This window comes from Oryx dammah, unplaced genomic scaffold, assembly GCF_014754425.2.
Source record: "Oryx dammah isolate SB20612 unplaced genomic scaffold, SCBI_Odam_1.1 HiC_scaffold_2, whole genome shotgun sequence".
NCBI lineage: Eukaryota > Metazoa > Chordata > Mammalia > Artiodactyla > Bovidae > Oryx > Oryx dammah.
The window spans coordinates 157,467,644-157,494,156 of NW_024070186.1; the positions used below are offsets into that span (position 1 = coordinate 157,467,644).

The window sequence follows — 26,513 nt, forward strand, 5'->3', positions numbered from 1 at the left end:
GGGTCTTTGCTCTGAGTAACTCCGAGAGAGGGAACTGCAGCTTATTTGAGCTCCAGGGCTGGGCAGAGGCTGCTGACCACAAACCAGACAGGCAGTCCTCCAAAGAAATGGGGGAAAGAGAACAACTTGGACCTCAGGACACATGGGGCTGGGAGAGCATAAGGCAGAGGGGAGCCCAAGGATGAGTCACATTTCTGGGCTGCGTGCAGGTGACCCGGGCGTGCCCCCCACCCTGTGGAAGGCACACCAAGTCCAGTGCAGCCAGGACAGCAGAGAATGCACCGCGGCCGCCGGGAGGCAGTCTGTCAGGTTGTTTATTCCCACTTGACATAACCCAGAACACAGGAGCAACTCTGTACACCTCTAGAAACTTACAGCTAGCTCCAAAACAATAGAAATGTTAAACTACAAAAGATGAGCTGTATTCCGCAAATAGAAAGGGTAACGTGAGGCCGTGTCAAACGTGGATCGGACTATTTACAGCGCCTGGGCATGGGCTCAGATCTCGCCGGCCTCCTTCTCCTCTGACCTCCGCGATGCAGCCTTCCCGTTGGCACTCTCAAGCCTCCAGTCGGTGGCCCCCCGCTCACTCCGCCCGCGCTCCCAGGACTCCTCCCTTGAAGTCCGCTCTCGGGAGAACCTGGGAAAAGGGAACCAGAGGCACATCGAGGGCTGGCCCTCCCTCCTGGGTGCTCCCCAGGCACTGACACCGTGGACCCTCCACGCGAGGGAAGGGAAGACCCACACAGCTGGGAGGGCCAAGCAGGACCGCATAGGGAGGGCCGGGCAGCTAACACAGAGTGGCATTTTCAGAGGGTTCTAGTAACAGGAACAGCTTTCACTAAAATGTAAACAGTGCAAAGGAAAATACAGCATGAGTTGATCCATTATGTAAAAACACAATGGAGAAAAAGTATTACCAAAGCGAACAGTGGTCATCTCAGAATATGGTCATTAGCAGTGTGTTTTTTTTTTAAGTCACCACAAGCGAGGTGAGCAGCCTATCAGGGCTGTGTGCACCAAAGTGGCAGTGCACGTGCAGCCCAAGCATGGCCTCGCCTACACGTGACACCTCTGCAGCTCTCAACTGTCCAGCCCTGAAGCCACCTGCTGCCCCCAGCAGGTGGACTCCCAGAGCCCTGGTTCCCGTCAGGATCCTCAAGGCATCAACGCTCAGTCCCTGGGTGACAGCCCCAAGGGCCTGGCGCACAGAGCAGGGCTCAACTCCTGCAGCAGATACTGAAGGAGCAGAGTAGTTACTTGTATTTTGAGCTCCGGTCCCTGGATGCTCGGCGATGGCCGCGGCTGTGGCTCCGGGAGCGACTTCGGTGGCGCCGGTGTCTGTCCCGAGACCGGGAGCGGGACGACTTCCGCCGCTCTCTAGAAGTCGACCTCGACCGCCTACGTCGTCGGTCCCGGGAGCGCGACCTGCAACAGAGGCTGTGCTTACACCTTACTGCTGTATCTGGTCTCTCCTCCCAGACTTGGAACCCGGGTTCACAATCATCCCCTCAACGCCACCCTGGTCACAAATAACTGGCCAGACTCTCCCCACCGATGCTTCCGGAAACATGCCAGGAACTTTCTGATCATCCTTCTCACTGACAGTGAACACCTACGCCACACTGCACTGTGCCCCAACAGGGCTCTCCTAACCCATGTCCTGTGCCCTTCGTGACCAGCCCTGACCCCAGACAACAAATGCCAAGTTATAAAGGCTAAGTATCAAGAAAAAAGCACGTGGAAAAGGACATCTTACTGAGAATGTATCAATGGAAAACCTACCTCCTGCGATCTCTTGTTCTTGATCCAGACCTAAAATGGAAAAAAAGATGAGTAATTTCCCAAAAACAGCCCAATTCCTTACAGCTGAGGGGAGGTGCCCCACGTCCACATGGTGATGAGGGTCAACTTCCCACAGGACCTGTTTTGAGGCCCACCCCGGGACCCCCATCTGTTGGAGGGAGAAGGAAGAGACCACCACCCAGGGGTCCATGCTGCACTGAGCTGAACCAGTGGTTCTGCAAACTTCACAGTGGACACCAACCGAGCTACACAGATAGTCACGGTGCAGGGCTGGGCAGGACACCCAAGCTCCAAACACAGGCTCACTTTCCTGGGAATGCTGCAGGAGCTCCCGGAAAACAGTACACAACCAGCAATGGAAGAAATGCACTTGAGGGACCTTCCCTGGTGGTCCAGTGGTTGAGAATCCACCCTGCAATGCAGGGGACATGAGTTCAATCCCTGGTCAGGGAACTAAGATCCCACATGCCATGGGGAAACTAAGACCACGTGCCACAACTACTGAGTCTACGCGCTCTGGAGCCCGTGTGCCTGATGCAAAGATTCCACATGATAAGAGGAAGACAGTTCAGTTCAGTCACTCTGTCACGTCCGACTCCTTGCGACCCCATGAACTGCAGCATGTCAGGTCTCCCTGTCCATCACCAACTCCCGGAGTCCACCCAAACCCATGGCCATCGAGTCGGTGATGCCATCCAGCCATCTCATCCACTGTCGTCCCCTTCTCCTGCCCCCAATCCCTCCCAGCATCAGAGTCTTTTCCGACGAGCAACTCTTTGCATCAGGTGGCCAAAGTATTGGAGTTTCAGCTTCAACATCAGTCCTTCCAATGAACACCCAGGACTGATCTCCTTTAGGATGGACTGGTTGGATCTCCTTGCAGTCCAAGGGACTCTCAAGAGTCTTCTCCAACACCACAGTTCAAAGGCATCAATTCTTCGGTGCTCAGCTTTCTTCATAGTCCAACTTTCACATCCATACATGACCACTGGAAAAACCATAGCCTTGACTAGACGGACCTTTGTTAGCAAAGTAATTAATGTCTCTGCTTTTTAATATGCTGTCTAGGTTGGTCATAACTTTCCTTCCAAGGAGTAAGCGTCTTTTAATTTCACAGCTGCAATCACCATCTGCAGTGATTCTGGAGCCCCAAAAAATAAAGTCTGCCACTGTTTCCCCATCTATCTGCCATGAAGTGATGGGACCGGATGCCATGATCTTAGTTTTCTGAATGTTGAGCTTTAAGCCAACTTTTTCACTCTCCTCTTTCACTTTCATCAAGAGGCTCTTTAGTTCTTCACTTTCTGCCGTAAGGGTGGTATCATCTGCATATCTGAGGTTATTGATATTTCTCCTGGCAATCCTGATTCCAGCTTGTGCTTCCTCCAGCCCAGCATTTCTCATGATGTACTCTGCATATAAGTTAAATAAGCAGGGTGACAATATACAGCCATGACGTACTCTTTTTCCTATTTGGAACCAGTCTGTTGTTTGCTATGTGCCTCAACTAAGATCCGATGCAGCCAAGTAAATATTAAAACAAACAAACAAACAAACAAACCACTCGACAACAAGAATGTACTTTTTACATCCTGTTCTAAGCAGCAATTTTCAACCTGTGAAAAAGGAAGTGACAAAAGATGCTGCTCACACACCATGTGGCCAGAGGGCGATTTGATAAAAACTCCAGGAAAATAATTTCCTTAACACCTACCAGTATTTATATATTAAATTCCTTTCTCCCAGGAATTCTAAGGAACTTTATATATACTCACATACATACAAGGATGATCGCGCTAGCACTCATTCAAAAACAGTTTTATAATAAGTCACCAAAAATTAAAATTAAAAAGCAAAGTTAACAAAAGCAAAAGTCAACACGTGGGACTACATCAGACTAAAAAGCTTCTGCACAATGAAGGTAACCATCAGCGAAATGAAACAGCAACTGAATGGGAGAAAATATCTACAAATCAAGTAACTGACAAGAAGCATTTATCCAAAATATGAAAAGAACTCACACAACTCTAAATGGAAGAAGAAGAAAAAAAAAAAGATTAAAAAATGGGCAGAGGACCTGAACAAGTATTTTGCTAAAGAAGACATACAAAGACCAACAGGCACATGAAAAATTGCTCCGCAACTTTATCCATCAGGGAAATACAAATCAAACCACAACGGGCTGTCACCTCACATCTATCTGTCGGAGTGCGATCACCAAATGACAAGACACACAGGTGCTGGTGAGGATGTGGAGAAAAGAAAGCACTGCTGCTGGGAACGTAAACTGGGGCAGCCATCATGAAAAACAGGATAGAGGGGTCTCGAAAATTAGTGGAACTGTAATATGATCCAGCAATTCCGATTCTGGATATTCACTGGATGGAAATTAAATCACTATTTTGAAGATACTCCGTGGTCACTGCAGCCTTATTTACAATAGTTCAGACACAGGAGAATCTAAGTGTCCACTGATAGATGGACTGATAAAGACGATGTAGTTGTATATATACAGTGGAATGTTATTCAGTCACAAAAAAATAAGGAATTCTGCCATCTGCAGCAGCACAGATGGACCCTGAGAGCACTACGCTAAGTAAAACAAGCCAGACAGGCAGAGATAAATGCTGCATGAGTCCAGTTACATGCGGAATAGAAAAGAACCAAACTTACAGAGAGAGAACAGACTGGTGGTTAGAGGTAGGAAAACGAAGGTGGGCAAAGGCGGGAGGACAGACAGGTGACGCCAACGGCACAGATGGCGCTGCGCAGCCAAGAGCACGCCAGCTGCAGGGACCAAGCACCTGTGCACAAAGCCACCCGCGAAGGCGGCCACCCGTGTGAAAAGACCCTCGTGTCTGTGCTTGATATTTTTATACGTTCCAGTCTCTTTATAATCAACATGCTACATAATTAAAATAATGAAAAACAAAAAAGTTAGCAAGTTATTCACACAGGAATCCCTCCAGGCGTCTGTGTGCCCAATATAGAGCCTGGCTACTCTGGGCTCCAGACACTGTCCCAAACTCTGACCAGACCCACCACCCCTACCTGGCTGCTTTCAGGCATCCCAGCCCTAACACGGCCAGAACCACCTCTTCTCCCAAAACTCCGCTCCCAGGCTCCCCTCCTCTGTCACCATCAGCGGCCACACCAGGCCACCTCCACTCCCGCTCTGCACAGCTCACATCATCTGCTAGCAGATGCTATCAGCTCTGCCCCCAGAGCACACAGCTCGCCCCTGCCCCCTCTTGGGCCTGGATCCTCCCAGCCACTCAGGTTCTCCTCGCTCCCACCTGACCACCCTCAGCCCTTGGCCCACACGAGCCCGTCCCTGGTGGATCCCGCCACAGGGCCTCCTCCTTGCAGGAATCTTTTTGCTTCTTTTCATGGCCACCAGGTACCTGGCAGACCTCAAGTGTCACAGGCAACAGCAAGGCTGCCAAGTACATGGGGTGTCCTCGGGATGCAGGGTGTCCTCTGGATAGGTGGGGTGTCCTCGGGATGGGGGCTGTCCTTGGGCTCACCTTCTGCTCAGCCGCTCCTCCCGCTCTCTCTCCTCTCGCCTCCTCAGCCGATCCTGATTTCTCTTCTCCTGTTTCTCAGCCACGGTTTTCTTAATAAAACGGAAAACTGGGATGATGAGAGAGGCACAGACACACTAGGGTGTGAACAGTGTTGAACAAAGAACGTTTACATGACCTCAGTACTGGCGATTTAAGAACCTTAGGGAAATTCAGGGAACAGGAACACAATTCTTTTTATTAACAAAACCTCTTAAACAACAGAAAATAGATGGAATAAAAACTGTTTTATAAATTCAGTGACAAACTACTAATTCTAACAGGTGCTGTACTTCTAAGTTACAGAGAGTTTATCACATGACTTCAAATCAATCAAGAAAGTTAAGGTTTTTACCCAAAGAAAACCCCACAAACTTTATGTGAAGGAGAACATGTGTATTTGATCAAGCACATCTTGCTGAGGGAAGCCAAGGTACCCAGCCTTGTTGCCGCCTGTCCTGGGGATGGGTTGTGGTGGACATGGAGGGACGGAGGGGACAGGAGATGGCCTGGAGACCCTGCCACTGGAGCACCCCAAAACCCACTCGGAGCCTTTCATACCATCTCATGCTGCTGAGAAGACGGCCTCCTCACCTCCCCCTGGGGATGGGGAGGTATCCAGAGCCAGAAGACAAGGTCCAGGAGGGCATACAGCATGACCTAAAATATCAGTGCTGACAAAAGCCAGGCCCCCAGGAAGAAAGGGCACGGCTGGGGGTGCATGTGTGTCTGTGTGTGACCTCGAAGCATCTGCGCCCAAGCTCCCCTGTGCGGCTCCTCTAGCTCTGCCCTCTGACATCATACATAAAACACTGGGAGCAGGACACAAAGATGCTGTCCCAGCACCTCGGCCTCCACGCACCCTGCCCAAGAACCAGCCTGGGGGTAGCATCAGCTCCTCCCCAAACCCTCCCTACTCCCTGAAACATTAGGTACCCCCACAGGCAAGTCCTCACTCTTCCCCACCTCCCTCCGCCGCATACATCTAAGTGCAGGACCTGCAGGCGTGCACACGGCCGGGACCACTGACTGAAGCCCTCTCCGAACCGGTCACATAGCTCCCACTCTCCTCATGGTTAAGAGGTGCACTTCCAAGCAACCTTTCCTGCTGATAGTGTAATAGCTATTTATTGAAATCTGCAACTTGGCTATACTGTTCTATCAACTAAATACTGCTCATAACCACAATAACAAAATACAATTTTTAGATTAGTGAATACTTAAGTTCTAAAGATTTCAGGGAAAGAAGTTTCAATGTATGGTGATGTAAAAAAAAAAAAAAAAAAGGCTTTCAGGTATAAGAAACATTAGGGCAAGATTCTGGGATGCTATGGAATGGAATGACAATTTAAAGGAAAATAGGAATATAAGGAATAGATTTTTTATGAAGATGGTAGCTGCCACCAAATTATTATTTATACTATATTAGCTTTCATGCATTGGAGAAGGAAACGGCAACCCACTCCAGTGTTCTTGCCTGGAGAATCCCAGGGACGGGGGAGCCTGGTGGGCTGCCGTCTATGGGGTCGCACAGAGTTGAACATGACTGAAGTGACTTAGCAGCAGCAGCAGCTACATAGAATATATGTTTATATTTTATACCATAAACTTATAAAAAAATTTCCAACGTAAAACCGTGTGACAGGAAGTATCACTTTTCAGAATTCCACCGGAAGCACAGGAGATGCTCAAGACCAGCGGTGAGCCTGCAACCGGCTCCCTCTCCAGTCTGAGCGCACACCACCTCCCGGGACCCTCCCTGGGCGTAAGGGCGCCACCCACTGCCCCTTCCTGGGGCCACAGGTGGCCTGAGGCCTTGACTGTCAAGGTGGCCTATAGTTAGGGGCCACATGTCTGTCCTTCTGGATTTCGGGCTTCTGGAGGAAAGGCCTGCATATTTCCCAGCATCCTAGTACACAGCCAGGGAGGTTTCATCAGTCTGAAAACAATTCAACTTATCCCAAAGTTGCTTTATTTTCCTTCTCAGCATTCCATATCCAGGACGTCGAATGCTGTAGTCTAACCCAGGAAAACAAGGAGCCCCAAGGAAGGGACGGGGCATCCAGCCGTGGGGCAGGGCCACCAGAAAAAGCCCCATCACCTTATGTTTCTAGCCTGACCACACTCCAGAGGTCTGCCTTCGCCCAAAGAGAAAAACCACAGGCTCCTGGCTCTCTCTCACCTCCAAAGAGAAGTGTTTCCAGAGGGGTGCACGAGTTCCCTGTACCTGGGATGAATTCTGCCATTGTTATCCATAAACAAGGGGTAGTAGACTAAACAAACATCCCAGGCCCTGTTGGATTCTGAGATCTCAGGGAACACAGTGATGACACCTGAGTAGCTCACTGTAAAGCTAAGGTATAAAACCAAGGCCCGATACCTCCACCAACAAAAAAAGAACACAAGGCTTGCTCCAAGCAGAGAGCCATGAAGACGATCGCGACTTCGCAGGCTTCTTCAGAAACACAGCACTTTACCGTACCCTTAGCTGATCGAGCTTCTCACGGATCTGAATGAATCCCAAGTGCAACTTGCCCCCGAAGTGGTCTGCCAGACGACGGTCATTGTCATGGAGGCCAAGGTAGGCCGAACAGACCTCACAGACACGAAGCTTCTGTTGCTGAAAACTGGACGCAGGCATGGAATTTCTGTATTCTTCCTGGAGAGCAGGAAAAGAGTGATCCAAGTGAGGTTAACTCAAATGCCACTGTCCACTCAACCCCTAAAATGAAGTACATGACGGGAGGTGACTTTTATTTTTAGCTGCCCAGCTTGCGGGACTTTAATTCACAGACTAGAGACTGAACCCCAGGCCCTGGCAGTGAAGTGCCAAGTACTAACCACTGAACCACCAGGAAATTCCCCAAAGATGATTTCAAAATACATAAACCTGAATCATTTACAAAGCTTCAGATACTTGTGATTAAATTGTAATTTAATTTCAATAAATTGTAATTAAATTGTAATCCAATTTAAAATGTTTCTTTAAGAGATGAACTAAGAGTCATGATTTCAAAGCAGTGAGGGATATTCAGAACACTGAGACACATGGGAGACTGTGTGCTGAAGGCCAGCGGGGAAGGGGAGTCCCTGCAATGGAGGAGAGCTCTGTGAAGGCCAGAGTACAGGCCCCTCACGGCGACCCTGATCACACCAGACATGGCGGAGCTCTGTGAAGACCAGACTGACACAGCACCCTAATCACACCAGACAGACAGGCAAAGCACAAAGCATCCACAGAGTCTGTCCCAGTGTCCAGATATGCCCAATGCAGCCCTGAAACCTAAAATCTGGAAGGAGAAACACACCAGACATCTCTTCAAAAGAGGAAATGTGCCTAAGGGAATGGAACAAAGCGCACACACACCCCCTACCCCTGCCCAGCAGCCAGTGTGGTCTGAGTCTCGTCACAGGGAGCCACTCTGCCTCAAAGGAAAACACATGAATACAAAAGAAAATGACCCAGGACACAGTGATGGCTGCCTGTACTCAAATCAACACACTCCTTCAAAATCTAGGTTGAGGGATGCATTTCAACATTTGTCCTTAAAGAAAAGACAATGTAATAATCTTCATTAATTCATACATTCAAAACATTCCCTAAAAAATGCAGGTTAAAATAAGACATCATGTCACTCACTAGACTGACGGAGACACAGAACACCAGGCTGTCCTATACCCTGACGCTGGCGCCCGTGCAGCATGGTTACTGTGGCGGCAGCCTGTCTGTAAAGGTGGGGTTACCAGAAACATCCCTCACACGAGCACATCGCTGGACACACAGAACCAGCCGTGAGATGAGAAACCATCGGTGACCTGGAAAACCACCCATGGACAAACAGCCATGCGCCCCTAAAATGCAATCCCGCAGCAGTAAACAAACTGCACCCATCTGCCTACAGCAGCCTGGAGAGCGCTGCCCGGGTGGGAGGACCTGCAGCACCGACGCGGGACACCTACAAGCCTGCCAGGGACGCACATGGTTTATGAGCACAGGTATGCAATGAACGCACACGAACGCCTCTGGGGACAGAGGCAGAAAGACCAGGAGCTCAGATTTCCATTACGGTGTGGCTTCTTTCCTTAAGAGTCAAACAGCTTAACGAGAAACACTAAACGTGGTGGGTAAGAGTAATCTGAGATAATATTCTACACCTTTCAGTAGTTTTGAAATTACGAATACCATCCTCTAATATCCTTCAAAATAAATTCTAGGCAGAGTGGAAAAAAAGTCAATCCCTAAAGGTTACATACTGTGTGAATCCATTATGCAATGTTCTTAAAATGAGCAAACGCTAAGAATGAAGGGCAGACTGGTGGTCAGAGAAGTGGGTGTGCTGTCAAGGCAGCAGGCAGGATCTACAGGTGGCGAGCGGCCACTCAGTAGCTGTTCTGGGATGGGATGCTGGCTTACAGTTTTTTAAGACAGAACCACTGCGGGAAACCAGGTAAAAAGCACACAGCGCCCCTCCCGCTCCACTGCTTAGGATACCAGACAGCCTTGCCTGCCACTGAGGGCAGGGTGGACGCTACCCAGACCAGCACAGCAGAGGCTTCCCCCGCCAAGCCACCCTGTCTTGTCTGTTAGCTTTAAGTAAGGGGGGCACTCAGGCGATAAGGAAAGGGACAGTGGCCGAAGCAAGGCGCCTGGAGTCCCCGTGTGTATCTGACTCCTGCTGCCCTTGGGGCTGTCTGCAGACATCCGAGTGGTGAACCCCGCATCTACATTATTTCAAGTCTCGGATCCACCACACAGGTTTCTGGTGTCTGCTCTGCTCCTCACAGCAGGAAGGCTCAGCCTCCGGATTCACTAAAAGGCTACAGAACTCCTTCCTTCTCTGGCCTTTCTGCTGGGTACTGTCAGCAACCCAGGGAGCCTGACTCCATATACTCAAATTTTCCCTTTAAATACACAGAGGTTTGGATCCTATGAAAGGATTCCGATGCAGGACCTGGGACTCCCCACGCACATGTCACTGCCTCAGTGGGCACTCGGCAGTGTTCAGCTGTCATCACTGAGCTCCACTTCGTCTCAGGTGCCACAAGGAGCCAGGGGACCAGCAACAACCAAAACCAGCCCTGTGCTGGCACGTTGCCCACTCTGCCATCATGTCTCCATCCACCATCCAAACAATCTTCTGTCTGGGTCTCAGCAAATGGCCTTCAGGATCACCCTGCCCTACCTGAACATCCCCTGCACCCCAAGTCACTCTTAAACTGAGACCTCATTTCTTTTGAGCGCCCGTCTTCATCAGAGTGAATCTTAGCCAGTGCTCACATGCATTCTGCCTGGCCCACAGGAACTCCCGTCCCTCTCTCCCCGACTCTAACCTTCCCACCATTCTCAAAGTCAATCTAGGCCACCTCCACTCCAGAGGTGAGGATCTGAGAAGCAGAAAACCCAACAGAGGAAACAGTCCAGACAGTCCTGGACTCAGCTTCTGCACCACACAGCAGAGTCCTGGCCTGGCAGCCCAAGGACACCACCTGGGTGCTGCCCATAACCTGCAGGAGTCTCTCTCCTGAAGGCACAGAGTCACTAATAACCTGAGGCCTCTCTTCACAGCAACTGCAAAGCCAGTCAGCCCCATCACATCAGCTGAACACCTTGTACGCTGGGCCCTTCCTGGAAGCAGACGGACACAGACCGGAGGTGCTCACTAACATGGACAAGCTAAGCTCAGGATGCACTCTACACGTGGGGGTGATGCTCAGAGCGCAAAGTGCCCAGTCTGAGGCCTCAGGGGTCAAGTGAGCAGCGAAGACACAAACCCCAGGGTGGGCTGACTTGAAACTGTACCATCCTGACATTATCACCCTACTTCCAACTCCTCGATATTCAAGAAAATGGAAGCATGGCTCAGTTTTAGTCCAATGGTCAGCTCTCCGAAGTTACTATGTTTCTTCCCTCTTTAAGACATTTTCCTCACCAACCTCAGCTTCTTTTTTCTTTGCACGGACTTTCTCCACTTCCATGAGAATCTTCTGTGATTCATCCACATTTCCTTCAGCTCCCAGCTGCTCAGCTTTAGCAAGAAGCTTTCCTATTTCTTCGTTCAATTCATGTACTTTTTCTGCCTGGAGAGAAAGAGACAGCCAGGTAAGACATCTAAAAACAAAAGACAAGAGCTGGGACGGAGGCTGAAGGGGTGGTGGTGTGTGTGTGTATAGTTATGACTGAGTTGTGCTGTTGTATGGCAAAAACCAACACAATACTGTAAAGCAATTATCCAATTAAAAAAATAAAAACAAAAGATTTTTTAATGCAAAGGGTGTTTCTCGTTGCATTTCTGCTGTTTCACAGAGAAGACACTAACGGCTGGAAACTTCACTGATGACATGAATTCTAACAGTTACAACACCCACACTGCCACCACTGAGACCCACCGTTAAGTGTCAGACCCTAACAGATCTCTGCAATGAATCCTAGCAGAGGCAACAACACACGTCTGTCACTCCCACAGGCTGTAAGGCCTGTCCTGTGGGCCAGCTTCCGGGCCGTCACTCTGTATACCTTCCAGTACAGCTCAGTCTCCAGGTGAGGGGAACAAAATGTGTGAGCCTAAACACATACATTACTTACCCTTTAAGCAAAATGATTAATCACTGGGAGTTTCTTTCAGAAATAAACAGCACCACTGGGCTAGTTAAAAACTGTCTATCTCCTAAGAAATCCTTTCATAAAACTGAAAGGAGAAAAGAACACTGAAGAGAACTCACTCAAGAGGGGCAAGGCCTTCTAAATGATACATGTGCCGATTTCACCAGGTCTGCTTTCTTCTTCTGTGACACAGACACACCAGAATCTAACCATTTCCCTGCTAACTTACCTATTTCCTGTTCTGTGCATGGAGGTGGATCAAGTAACTTTACGACATATGCACAGCGCAGTGACAGGCTTCGAGCTTGGTGACAGCTTCCCTCCTTCCCTCCAACAGCCAGGGCAGTAGACACCCACCGTCCACCCCAAAATGCGCCCTCGGCACTGACAGGTCCCAGCCCCGCTTTGATACCAACAACCTGAGGTGCAGGCCTCCCTCCCCGCATACCTTTGCAGAAACTTCTGCACTGATCTCCTCCTGGGTCTCTGCCAGCCGTTTCTTGGCAAGCTCCGTTCTCCGATCACACTCAGCGATGAAGGACTCCAAGTGATCCATCGCCTAGCTCAGGAGAGGCAGAGGACTCCAGTCAGTGACCTGCCTGTGACCTCAGAGCTCATGTGTTCGACAGGAAGTGCAGTCCTGGCTTGGTTCTTAAGGCCTGTCGGTTCAGTGGGAAAATCTGCAGCTACACTACTGCTAACACGTCCACAATCACATTCAGTCAAGGGGCTTTGTTAAACCAAACGACCGTGCACAAGTATGGTCTTCTCATCTGATTTATCTTCAAATGTGTCAAAGAACCCCCATCCCTCAACAATTTCAAGAAATTCTAAAGGAAGTTGAAACACCTGGCATAACTAACTGTTCTGAGGGACAGGAGAGGTTAGGCCGTGTTATTATGTCAGAGGCCCTCCACTGGTGAGGCGGGGGGTGCAGATGTACTCACTGGTCTTTGTGAGCCACGTAAATATTATTCCCTCATGTTCTGAGGGTAGAGATCCCCCTTCCACCTCAAAACAAAATAGAACAAGTGTTACTTGAGCGGTGAACACGTTCAGTTATGGCCTACCATCTAAAGTAGTGGGAAGACAGGTTACTACTTACCCAAAGAGATAAAGGAAAAGACACTCTGAAAAGAGTTGGTGGAAAACAATAAAATACTAATCAATAAGTGGCCATATATGCTAAGCAGTTAACTTGCTGTAACTAGTCAAGGCCCCAACATAACCAGATAAACATACAAACAGGACACCCTTTTCCAATCTCCAGGCTAGGACCAATCAGTGCTGGGCAGCAGGTCCCACGCTGCTGACGCAGGGGCGTGTTACACAGACAGCAAGTGACACTGGGAGCGGGTGACGGGATTAGACAGGGTGAGCAGAGCCAGGAAAGCTCTGGGTGCAAACAGTAATAAGGCAGATGAAAGTCAGGCCAAGGGACCAAGAAGTGATGACCTATGTCCCTGCCTCCAGATGTGGTCAGCGTTGACAATGGGATCCCCGTTTTTCAAGACAGGGAAGAGGCTCTGTGATAGCGCTACACCTGCGGTCCACCAAGGAAAACTTGCCCCGACTCCACACTCCTGGAGCTAAAGACCTCCTTCCTATTATTGGTCCTCAAATATTCTCGATGAACATTTCACTATGCTCAAATCAAACCATCAGGAAAGCCAGTGACTGGCATTCGTTGGCACGCATGCACTGCATTTCCTGGAAGGATGTTGAGCTGACCAGCTCTGCTGACAAGGTGGGGACTTGACAGGATCAAAGTGCAAGTCAGGCACTGCCCATGCTCTTAGGGACAAGGGCTCCTGGCGGACCAGCCCAAGAGGCCCCGGGGCCGCCTGCGCACATGTGCTGAGACCTGGGTACAGAGTTCCTCTACTGCCTCTCCAGAGAGCAACCTCACACCCGACACGGAACCAAGACTCTGCTCATCAGGGTTCGAGTGGGCAATTCTGCCAGTGCCTTTACCAAGCAAAGAACCACGGCACCTTACACAGAATATAAACTGGCTATGGACTCAGACATGTGATCAGCTAACAATAAAACGGTAAACTTCGCAGCACAGAACAGGCAGAATGCAGAGACATCTCAACTGAATGTTCTTTACAAGATGGCTCTGTTTTGCTGCCCCTCCTTCTCTTCAATGTGCTTCTCAATTTCATTTTGCTTCCCAAATCAAAAAGCAGGTTTAAATGATGAAAATAAAATTTACAAAGAAGGTATTCAAACCTACAAATTAAGTGCTACTGACAACCCACCACTTACTAGGAAGTCATGCACCTCTACTCTGTAATTCAGGGGTGGTGTGATGAACCACATACTGTAGGGGGTTGAGCTCATGGGGGTGCACAGGTCTCACTGCTGCTGAGGCTGTCCCTGACCCCCCATGACTGTGAGGTGCTCTCCCTGACCCTCCTGCCCAGCAGCATCGGCAAGCCTGAGAGGAGCCCGTGCTGCCAGCAGAACAGTCAGTGCAAACACATGCCTCGGGACAGCCATCCGAGGCTCTCCAGGCACCAACTCCCAGATGAAGGAAAGGAAGCAGTCTCCAGAGTTCTGAGGGACAGCGTCAGGAGGCAAGGACTCCTGGGATCCGCCTCCACAGTTCCTACGCTTGGCCCTCACAGCTGAGGCAGTACTCACCAGCCCCATACATAGAAACTAGAAAAGGGCAAAGTAACTTGCCCAGGGTTGGACAGGGACTCTAACCCCGGACCTAAGGGAAAGTGTGACTGCCACACTACACACCTGTAAGACAGAGAGCAGTGGTCCCATTAGGTGAGATGGTGTGTTGCTCTAGGAACCTGTTACATCTCAAAGGAAATCAATGTGGGGAAAAGGTGAACTACATTTTCACTGAATAGAGAAAAACGTTTACATTTTCCACATATGAACAGTGAGTTAACAGTGCTCTGTGTGTCCGCATCCAAGTTGAGATACTTGAGATGCATTTACACAGCTGACCTACTCCCTCTCCTAAGGAACTCCTGGTGTAACTCTCTCAAGAAACTAAGGCCAGGTCCTGGGGTGGTCAGGCCGAGGCTGTGCGGACTAGAAAGAGACAATGATGAGGTAATTTCCCCCAGGTAACCCAAGTTTTGGGTGGAGGAGCCAGCCACCAGCTAAAGTTGAGGGTCTAAGCAGGGTATACCTACACAAAGAAATACCTTTATGACAACCCTGACAGGCCCACAAAGAAATACCTGCTTAAACCTCTCCGACTGGCAAAAACTGGAAGTTTGGTAACTCGCTCTGTTAGTGAAGACGTGAAAATGGGAACTCCCAGGTGCCACTGGGGGCAGCACTCACCCTCTGGAGAGCTTGGTGGCACTAGCCACCAAAATGACAAAGCACAACCTTTCTGGGCGGACAGTCCCGCCTCTAGGGATCTTTCCTAGACACACTCACAATGTGCTGATGTGTACTGCAGCACTATGACCATCAACAGGCCCTGTCCAACCCTGGGCAAGTTACTTGGTCCATCAACTAGTCCTATGAAACAGACACCCATCCTCTGGAATATTATGCCACCACAAAAAGGGTGGAGTAATCTGAGATATATGCTGAAAATTAAATCGAGATGAGGGAAGAGCAGGCAGACAGAGCATGTGTCCAGGGGACTATTACTTGTGTTTTAAGAAAAGTGAGATACACGCCCCTCAGGTTCCACATCATCTCCAAAGGGAAGAAAAGAAACTCAACACCTGACTAGCTCTGGGGCCAATCAGGGGGCTGAAGAGCAGAGCAGGAGACAGGCTTCACAACATACCTTTCGTATCTCAAACTCTGAACCATGTGAACATCTTATGTGTTTTACAATTAGTAACAAGCAGCAACCCTAGTGACGTAACTGATCTGGGCAATACTCCTCATTGCTGCTGGACGCATGCGGCCCCAGTCTGACGGGGGCCTGTGCAACCAGCAGCCAGGCTGCCAGCGCCACTCCAGTCCACTGACGTCGTGCCACCGAGGTGACGCGCCAGCCGCTACCCAACTCCACCTCTGCGCTACTCTGTCAAACGAAAACCTGATTCTGACAGTCACGCATCCAGATCTAACTTCCAGCTTACAGGAAATTTCAAATATAAGGGAAAACATGTTAAAAAGACTGCATCATAAGGATACAATCAGCAAAATCCAGGATATGAGAAACATTAATTTCTTCAAACAGATGTAAAAAGACTTACGAAGCATCCTAGCGTGTAGATCTTATTTTGGTATCTGAGTCAAACAAAAGACTGTAAAAAAAATCCTTTTTGAGACAATCTGGGAAATTTGAAGACTGTTAGATAAGATTAAGAAATTATCCTTTAAATAATAAATATTTTAAATAAAATTATCTTCTAGATATATTTGCAGTACTTACAGATGAAATTCCATCTCTAGGAACTACTGTAAAATAGTCCAGTATGGAAAGACAAAACAAAGATGAAACAAGTCTTCATATCAACAATCACTGAAAACCAGGAGACGAAACCCAGATATGGTCACTATATTATTCTGCTTACATTTGCATGTTTAATTTTTTTCTCAACACATTAAAAAAAACATGCTAATAAATATACAAACTGCTGTATATAAACTATACAAAGAAGATCCCACTGTACAGCACTGGAAAATATACTTAGTATCTTGTAATATACTATACTGGAAAAGAATCTGAAAAAAAAACGTATATATATGTATAACGGAATCACCTGGCTATACACCAAACACTAACGCAATACTAAATCAACTGTACTTCAATTAAAAAAGAAAACCATGGTAATAAGTACATTCTGTCCAACCAACTATAATACCAGATTTTTGTATGCAGAGTAAAAATAACTTCGCAAGTCAATGGCAACACTGAAATATTTACAGATGATAGGATGTGTGAAGTCTGAGATTTGTGAAGTCAGTTGGCCATAAGCTGATCATTCCTGAGGCTGAAAGATGGGTACACGGAGATCCATTAAGCCGTTACACCTCCTGCTGTCTGAGATCCTCCAAGGTAAAACAAAACAAAAAGCAACTGGCCATCCAAGGTCGCCTGCAGCACTTGAACAGCAAGCTGTTGCTCCTTTTCCACTTTGAAGCTGTGGTAGGGGACTGCCTCCAGGGAGTGGGAGGGGCACAGGGAAGGAGGCTTTCTGGGTTTTCCACGACAGTCTGGGAATTTTGATTTGGCCACACACTTTCAGTGAGAGCACACAGTGAGTTCCAATACACATGCTTATCCCTTTCTTGCTCAGGACTTCCTAAGGAACTTAAGTCACTGAACATTCAGGTCTCACAAACATTAACTTCAAGGGCACCGTCTACCATTTGAGTCCCTCATAATCTGTTCGTTCATCACTAAAGCATTTTTTGTTCCATCCAATTTTTCAACCTTATACACGATGCTACGACAATACTTTGTGTACCATTGTTTGCCTGTGTTTTCAATCACAGCTGACCCTTGAACAGCTTGAACAATGGGGGGGTGGGCGTTAGCGATGGATCCTATAGCTGTGCAGTATGCATTTACTGAAAAAAATCTCTAAGTGTACCCTCACAGTTCAAGCAATTGTTTAAAGGTCCACTGTACTTTCTTAAGACAGAGGATTTGTAGAAATAAATTATAAAGTAGAAGTACCTTTAAATTTCCATTTCTGCACACTATATTAGCAATTCAATTGGACCTAATAAGGTCACACGACTCAAAAAGCATAATTCTTTCTTCCTCCCTAAGAAATAATCATTTGAGCTTGGTAAATACCTTTTAAAACTGTATTAAAACGCATATACAAGTACATAATTTTTACTCCGTCTAGGATAGTTTTTAAAGCTTTTTCATTTTTTATATCAATGCACACAGTTTCTGTATCTATAGCTGTGCAGCATTTCACTATTTTAAAACAACTATATACATTCCACAGTAAGTATGTATTTGCATTTTTTCACCTTTCACTAATTCAGAACAATGCAATAAACACCTTAAGTCTTCTCATACACAGGCAAATACTCTAGGACCATTTCTTACAAACTGCTCAGAGGAGATTCAAAGTTTAAAAATACTTTAAAATTGTATACAGAGCTGATGAGCTCTTATAAAAGATTTTTATACTGAAAGTCAAATGTCACCTAAGCTGAGCAACTAATTCAGAAATAAAACAGACTGGAACTTCCCTGGTGATCCAGGGGCTGAGATGCCACACTCCCAGTGTAGGGGCCCAGGTTTGATCCCTGGTTGGGGAGCTAGATCCTGCATGCCGCACACAACTAAGAGCTCCTGCTTGCCACGACTAAAGATGCTACATGCTGCAACTAAGGCCCAGCGTAGTGAAATAAATTTTAAAAAAAAGAAAGAAATAAAACAGACTAATAATGATGCTTTCTATAAAAGCATAATTTTCTTTTAAATTAATGAATCCACTTATTAAATAAATCCACTAAAACTCAAGTTTTAGAAGTTTCTCTTTTCTGAAAGAATAGATGAAAGGCACCTAACATGCAAAAGCTTTCATGTTGATATGACTATAATAACCTGTTCTAAAAACGCTGTCTCTAATACAGCCTGGATAAAAAAAAGCTCCTAAACACCCGACTGATCCACTCGACAAAATAACTCTCCCAGGGTCATGTGATGATGTTTCCATGACTTCTGGCAAATAGCACCAATATTATTATACTTTCAGAGACTCTGTGGAGATAAATGTTAGGCCCACCTCACAGATTTACTGTCAACAGTGAAGAGATTCTACCAAAACACATGGTAAGATACACAAATATAAGCTACTAAGAAAAATCATGGATTAGTGACGGTTCACAATTTGTGAAAACAAGACCTGTGTCCGTCTTATAGTAGTGATGACTATACTGTACTCCCTCCAGAAACCAACTTCAACACAATACAGGAGCTGCTGGTTCCACGCCTGGGAACTGAACCATCCACATGGTCACGTGGCAGGCTTGGAACCTCACACCAACAGCAGCTCCTCAGGAGGCAGCAACAGGTCAGCGAGACCAAGAGTCAGCTCACTGACACCATCTGGCCAAAGCGCTTCTGCAGTGTTCTGATTTATCAAATTGCAATTCGACAAGAAACATCACAACCAGCTTTTGTTATATACATGTGTTCACCCTGAAGAGCCTATCTTCAAAAGATACAAGTGACCTCTGGAGAGGCATTGGATAGGAGTCGTGGAAAAGGGCAGACTTTTCACTTGGAATCTCCAACAGTTGTCTTACCTATCAAGAAGATTGAAAAAGTTATTCCATCAGGTTCTTGTAACAAACCTATATTCTGGAAAAGGACTTTATTTTTTCCTTCTAAGTTTATTCTGTGTAACTAAGGAAATAATTATTTTAGCCTAGTATTTCGAAGCCAGGCCACACTTAGTGTATTAAAGTAACCCATGCACATCCAAACACTACTGATATGTATTAAAAATTCAAGGCAGGATAAATTTTATGGCTTGTGAATTTTACCTTTAAGTCGTTATTTTAAAAAATAATGGCAAATAATAAATTTAAAAACTTACTTATATTTATTTATTTAAATAAAAATAATAAATTAATTAAAAGTTATGGCAAAATCTTCCTAGCACAGAGCTCCACAAAGCACCATTCACTGTATGAAAGGGCAATAACTAATGTAAGTAGTCCTCATTAATAAATAGTCCCATTATATCCTTCTCTTTTCACTTTAAAAAAAAGTTGCAGGGGACTTCCCTGGTGGTCCAGTGGCTAAGACTCTGAGCTCCCAATGCAGGGGCCCGGGTTCAATTCCTGGTCAGGGAATTAGATCCCACATGCCACAGTGAAGATCAAAGATCCTGTCTGCCATAACCCAGGGAAGCCAAATAAATAAATAATTTAAAAAAAAAAAAAAGTTGCAATGAGCACCTTCTCTGTGGACTCATTAACATATACCATTAGGATACAGTCCCAGCAGCAGGATCCTGGAACAAGTGTATACATGCATTTAACATGCTGACAAGCTACTTGCTGACTGCCCTCCCACAAGCACGGCTGCTCCAAGTCACCCCCGACTCATCAGAACAGGAAGACCTCCTCTGGAGGTTCAGCACTAGCTAGCAAACATTTCAACATGAACCATCTATAAGGTAAAATATGATTTTTTCTAAATTAGAGAACATACCTATTATTTAATATATATATTAAATTTTGGCTACAGCTTGTGGGATCTTAGTTTCCAGACCTAGGATTGAACTGGAACCCTTGGCAGTGAGAGGAGGAATTCCTAACCACTGAACCATCAGGGAATTCCCTCAAATATGATTTTTAAGGAGCTGGAAGGAGGGGTGGTCACCTTTTAAACTGGAAAAGGTATTCCTCTAAATGGTAAATTTTCACAGTACAAAAATGTCGTGACCTACTCTAGCCCTCCAACCAAGACAGAAGTGTTCAAAGTCTCATTTCTTCTACAACTACTCTGTAAATCTAAGCATGTCAACAACACTAAACACCCTTTCTTTTTAAAAATCACACTATGGAAGTCATCATATCACATCAGTTTTCCCACTTTATCTTGCACATAACTTCACTACCTCAACCCTCTTTCCGCAGCTGCACGTCATCCCACCATAGAGAGCGCTGACGTGACCCAAGCCCTCACTGATGGAGTCTGCAGGCTGCGACGCTGCAGGAGTGTTCTGAAGCAGCCTGACCTTCGTTCATAGCAAGTGTGTCATCAGATCCACTCTCAGAGCTGGCACTGCTGCCACCTGCTTTCCCAGCCTCGGGGCTCCGTCATCCAAGAGGTGCATCGGAGTTACTCACCTCTCCAACTCCTCAGTCTCAGTGAAGGTGAATATCCATCACAGGGTTAGATGCCCACTAAAAATGTCCTTTATCCTCTAACCATTTTCTCTTCAGCTGTTGCTACCGTCCTTTTCAATCATGATGAGCTTTATCATGAAAGGTACCTGCCCTTCATATGCTGCAGATATTGTGTCTCAGCTGAATTCTTATTTTATATATGGGAATTCTTGATATGCTAGTATTTTTTAAGTTTTTATACAGAAAACATGTATCCATCTTTACCTTACAGTTTCTTAGGGTTTATAACATGTCAACATGGCAAAACAAAATTCTCTTTTGGGGGCTCCAACCCAGTTTTTCACTAACTGGGTAATCCACAGTTTCTAATACTGTTCATTAAAAAAACTCATCTTCTCCACAGTGGCTGAACACATGCCCCGCATAAAAATACTAAATTACCATATGTTTCAGTCTTTCTGCGCATAAAAATACTAAATTACCATATGTTTCAGTCTTTCTGTATTCTAAATTTCTTCCATTACTCTGTTCTTAAATACTGAATTCATCAGGCCATTTAAAAAGTACCCGGACATTCTAATTCAGCAAAAATCCTAACATTTGTGATACAAAAAGCTACATAACTCAAAGCAAAAATTTAACCCATACATCTTTGTTCCTGTGTTTCTGAAACCTGGTATCCCAAGAAGATTCAACACTGATGCACTTGAAAAAGAAATGGTAATTTTAACCACTTTTTAAGATTACGGATTTAAGTAGAATTTACTCCAGCTACAATACATCCTCTAAAATGTCTACTGGGAGGAAAAAAAAAAAAGCCTTTCCTTTCCTCTGACTTCCTCCCACCAAGCTCAGTGTGTCCCCAGTCTTCACCCAGGAACCTGAATGGCATCAAACCCCTCACTGACCTCTGCTTACTATAGGAATGGAGGACTCAGGAAAAGAAAAAAACTAAAACAGAGTGGCTCTATCGGGATCCCTATGGTCCAGTGGTTAGGACGTCACGCCTCCACTGCAGGAGTCCTTGTTCAATCCCTGGAAGGTGATCTAACATCCCACAAGCTGCACAGCATACCCTAAAATAAATTAACAAAATAAAGTGAACAAATCATGGATTCCCAATGGGGACAGGAATGAAAACTGGTCTCAAAGAGTGAAGAAAATCTTAGTACAATGATATGTGACCTGTAAAGGATCACAGTACATAAACTGATACGCTGGGGATCTGTGTTATCAAAATTTCATGGAGGGGACAACCAACAACAACAAAAACAAACATTTATGGCGGGGAAATGGATGAATTAGGGAAAGGGTCTAAAAACGGCTCTTTTGGGAGGGAAAAATGACAAAAGTTATGAAATACTAGTTTATAATGACTAAATTGCAAAAGATTTAATGGCCCGATCATACCAAGCATTGGTAAGGGTATGTTCGCTGTTATTACATGGGTAAACTGATACACTTTATCAAAAATTAGGGAGGAAAAAGAAAAAAACCTTGCAAGAATAAACATGTGCAGATCATACAAGCAAGCAATTCTTCTCTTAAAAATATACCCTAGGTTAACTGTTGTACATGTGCACCAAGATATTCAAGAACATTTATAACGCTATTGATAATAAAAAAGACAAACAAAAACAAAAAACCCACTAGAATCAACCCAGCTGTCTGTGAATATAGAATGGATAGTTCAGGGAACTATGAAATGCAGCAATGAAACCAAACCATACCCAGAAGTATGTAAAGGAACATAGCACTGAAGGAAAAATAAAGTTACTAAGATTACCTACACTATAAATCAATTTTTTTAAGTTCAAAAGCAAGAATAAACATAATGTCCAAGCAATCATAAAATATATAATAAACACTTTAAAGAAAACAATACAGTACAAAATGTAGAAGAGCTGGGATGGTAGACACAGACACAGAACGGTCCTAGCCACATCCTCGCTCCCAGCCAGAGAGTGGTGGAATAATATCTGTTTTATCATTTTGCATCATAACTTACACATATTACATTATTCTTGTTAGTGCAGTATTTGGCTCTTCACAGTAGGGAACAATTAACATCAAATAAAACTTACATCCAACTCAAAAAAGAGGTCCCTTTCTTTACTTGCAATCTCATAATCTGCTCGGAGGGCCAAGTCGTGGATTTTGGTACATTCTCCTAAGTCCATGCGCTGTGAAAGAGAAACAAAAACTTACACACAAACATCTAACTATTTGTAGGAAGCACATGACCTGGTGATACCTGTCATCAAAATCAACAATGCTTTTTTGAATGCCGACTATGATAAGAAAATTAAGAAACGATGTGGCCAAGAAGTCTTATTTTCCTTTTTCTACCATGATTACATGACACTAAGAAAAGGTGCACTTCAGTGTAATGATCTCTATCTCCTATGGGACCAGAGATTACTAGACTACCTTTCATTACTTAGCTTTCACCATTATTATTATCTAATGAGTGTAGAAACGTCTATTCAGTAAAGAGCAGCATGGGGGAAGGGGTGGCAAGAAGGCCAGGAAACAAGAGTATCACTGACGGCAACAAGTTTCCATGCATTCCTTCTGACCACTAAAGTCTAAATCACAGAGATAAGAAGAGGAAAGCACAGATATAAATCAGGTTTTGGGGTGCTACCACATAACCTAACACCTAATGTTAGGTAGCTCTTTGCATATCAAAGGAAATCAAGCCCAACTGGCTGACTCAGAGCCCACGAATCCACTCTGCTAACCTGGCACAGGACTCTGGACACACACCTGGGGACACAGATTGGACCACTCACTCAACCCACGTGAAAGACAAAAGGCTCTTTCACCAAAACAAATTATTTGGGTTACCAGTAAGACCAGCCTGATGTGCTACTGCACATTGTGAGCACAGACAGAACAATTAGACAGCAGCGTGCATTTCTTACCTAAGTCCTAAGTAAAGGACCCTGTACAGGGACCCCCTCCACTCCTGTCTGTGGTCATCTCAACAGCAACGGGGACATTCGGATGCGGAGGGTCAAGTTAACAAGTCAGAAAGTGCCAATTAACAAACCCCAACAGCCCGGTGAGGAGATGCCTCGGGAGCCCACGCTGCTGGACATAAGCACAACTACCTAACAAGGGAACAAAGAGCAGCAGAGTCCAGAAATCCTTCAGCTCAAACTACAAGTGTGTTCAAAACGAGGTTAACAAAATACTCCATGGATTACAAACTCCTTAATAGTCTGGGACAGGATCCAGCTAGCTCTTCAGCCCTAATCTCAGAAGGTGTAGCCATCCTTATGACAAAATGTCCTACAGCATCACCAGTGACAGAGCTAAGAGTGGGCTGCCTAGGGTGGAGATTATATTCATTTTGACTAACTGGTAAATGCAAAAGCTCTGTTTTCCTTCATTACGCTTACTATGAGGTCACGTGCAGCTTCTGTATGTTGATTACATGGGGAATCCAAAGGTAAGGACACACAAGTTCTAAAAGCCAAAGCTGCAACTAGAATTGCTGTCATTGTAAAGCTGGCAAATTCTGCTTCATTCACTCTTTTAAAAACCAAACATAATCCTTAAAAAGTACACAGCTTCTGAACTAAGCCCACGGGCCACAACTACTGAGCCGTTGTTCTAGAGCCCGAGAGCTGCAACTACTGAAGCCCATGCTCCGCGAGAGAAGCCACTGCAATGAGAAGACACTGAATGAGCAGACCGCTTGCTCCAACTAGAGAGAATCCCATGCAGCAACGAAGAGCCAGCACAGCCAAAGATAATAAATGAATAAATGTATTTAAAAAACATATTTTACATATATATACACAGCTTCTGGATTTCCCTAGTGGTCCAGTGGTTAACACTCCATACTTTCAAAGCAGGGGGTGCGGGTTTGATCTCTATTCAAGGAACTACGATCCCACATGCTGCATAGCCAAAGAAAACCACACAAAGGTAACTAAGTGCTATAGCTGAAAAACGAGAGACAGCTCTTAGAAATTCTTTAAATGCTAACGAACATTCTATTGCTCAAAGAAAAACTACTTCCAGATGAAGCAAGCAACAAAACCACTAAGTACTAAAAATCTTAAGTGCAAATCAACTTCCATTCTAAAAACTTCAACTGTCAAGAAAGTTTCAGTATTAGGGAACCACACATGAAGCAAAATTGACCAACACCTTCCTTCAGATGGGAGCGCTCAAGCGGCCACTGCCAAAACAGGTGAAAGACAGGCCTGGGACTCCATTTGTCTCTGAAGGTCGCTCTGCAACTCTGCCAAGGAGGTAGAAGTACTAGCCAACTCCTCTGGCAGTCAAACACCCAGCAGAACTGAAATACCTCATTCATTTACTTCTTCCAAAATACTGCAGGTGGCTATCAAATGCAGCATGCCAGATCTTTTATCTTCTTTTCTAATCGCACAAACATCTGTGTTCTCTACCCTCCAGGGGTCTCACACAGCAGCAGGGAAGAGCAATAAAGCCTCTTCAGAGAACTTTCGGAAAACCAAAGTTCTTCCACAGAGACAAGTTACACTGCCTTCCCTCCAGCTATCCCTCTGGTCTTACTGTCAATACACCATTTTCCCATTCCATTCCTCTGCTGCCTCACCTCTACTGACAGGAGAGGGCCTGGAGCAGCCCTTAGCATGCTGAAGGTTCTAACCACCGCCCTGTAGCTTATACTCAGTCCATCTCCATGGAGCACAGCAGACTCTACCCCTACCACCCAGGAGCCCACAGCCATGAGGCTCCATCTTTACATTCTCCACCCAAATTTCCGGCCCTCATCTCAACTGACTTCAGTAGCCCCGACACTTATTCACTGCACCTTTGCATGAAAACAGGTCTCCTGAGCTCTCTTCTCGGTTTGAGTTGCCTGTCCAAAGGGGACGGCAGTGACACTGCTCAGTCCCTGGCCTCTCATCAAAGCCCCACAGTCTCTGCCTCCTCCCCCCGACCCACACCAACCCAGATACACTCCTGCTTCCCTTGGCTCCACCAATCACCTGGAGCACTCTTCCCCTAAAGGTGCACCTGTGTGTTTTCTCAGCATTGAGGTCTCTGCTCCCGTATCCTGAGAGGCCTTTCCATATCTCCCTATCCCAAACAGTCCAGAACCTGCTATTTCCTGTCTGTCCTGTTTCTCCATCAGATGAGAGTAAACATTTTTTGTACCACATCCCCAGTGCCTGGCAGAGTACTTGTCCAGTAAACACTTGGCAAATTAACCTATACCTAATACCCGGAGAAGGCAACGGCACCCCACTCCAGAACTCTGGCCTGGAAAATCCCATGGACGGAGGAGCCTGGTAGGCTGCAGTCCACGGAGTCGCTAAGAGTCGGACACGACTGAGCGACTTCACTTTCCCTTTTCACTTTCATACAGTGGAGAAGGAAATGGCAACCCACTCCAGTGTTCTTGCCTGGAGAATCTCAGGGACAGGGAAGCTTGGTGGGCTGCCGTCTATGGGGTCGCACAGAGTCGGACACGACTAAAGTGACAGCAGCAGCAATACACTAAACATTTGTAGGAAATGCCCTCCCTCATCAGCATTCCAAAAAATACGGCTGAAATGTTTCACTCTAGTGCATGTCCCTCTACTTCCTCTGACTTCTTCCACTAAGACCTACCAACAACTGCAGGTTAGGACGTTGCCTACTCCAAGTTAGGAGCACACTCCTGGCTGCCTGCTATGACCAGTGGAAGGCAGCAGTCTACAGTGATGGCACCCCCATGATCCAGAGCACTCAGCAGTCATAACCAGTCAACTGCAGGCAAGACC

General features: G+C 46.1%; 1 protein-coding gene across 4 annotated transcripts in view; it reads right to left on the bottom strand.

Moving 5' to 3' along the window:
* Positions 1–296: 296 nt before the first annotated feature.
* The window catches only part of LUC7L (LUC7 like), a 29,343-nt gene continuing 3,126 nt past the window's right edge, over positions 297–26,513 (bottom strand). For 3 of the 4 annotated variants that reach the window (XM_040229162.1, XM_040229189.1, XM_040229173.1), the window contains 8 exons: positions 22,827–22,925; positions 12,419–12,529; positions 11,304–11,447; positions 7,852–8,028; positions 5,334–5,422; positions 1,786–1,815; positions 1,261–1,428; positions 297–640 (listed from right to left, as the gene is read on the bottom strand). In XM_040229162.1, coding sequence (XP_040085096.1) covers positions 499–640; positions 1,261–1,428; positions 1,786–1,815; positions 5,334–5,422; positions 7,852–8,028; positions 11,304–11,447; positions 12,419–12,529; positions 22,827–22,925 — 960 coding nt within the window. In that variant the 3' untranslated portion in view covers positions 297–498. Of the gene's footprint in view, positions 641–1,260; positions 1,429–1,785; positions 1,816–5,333; positions 5,423–7,851; positions 8,029–11,303; positions 11,448–12,418; positions 12,530–12,917; positions 15,425–22,826; positions 22,926–26,513 lie in introns of those variants that run through there. The other variant, XM_040229181.1, reaches the window with a different exon arrangement.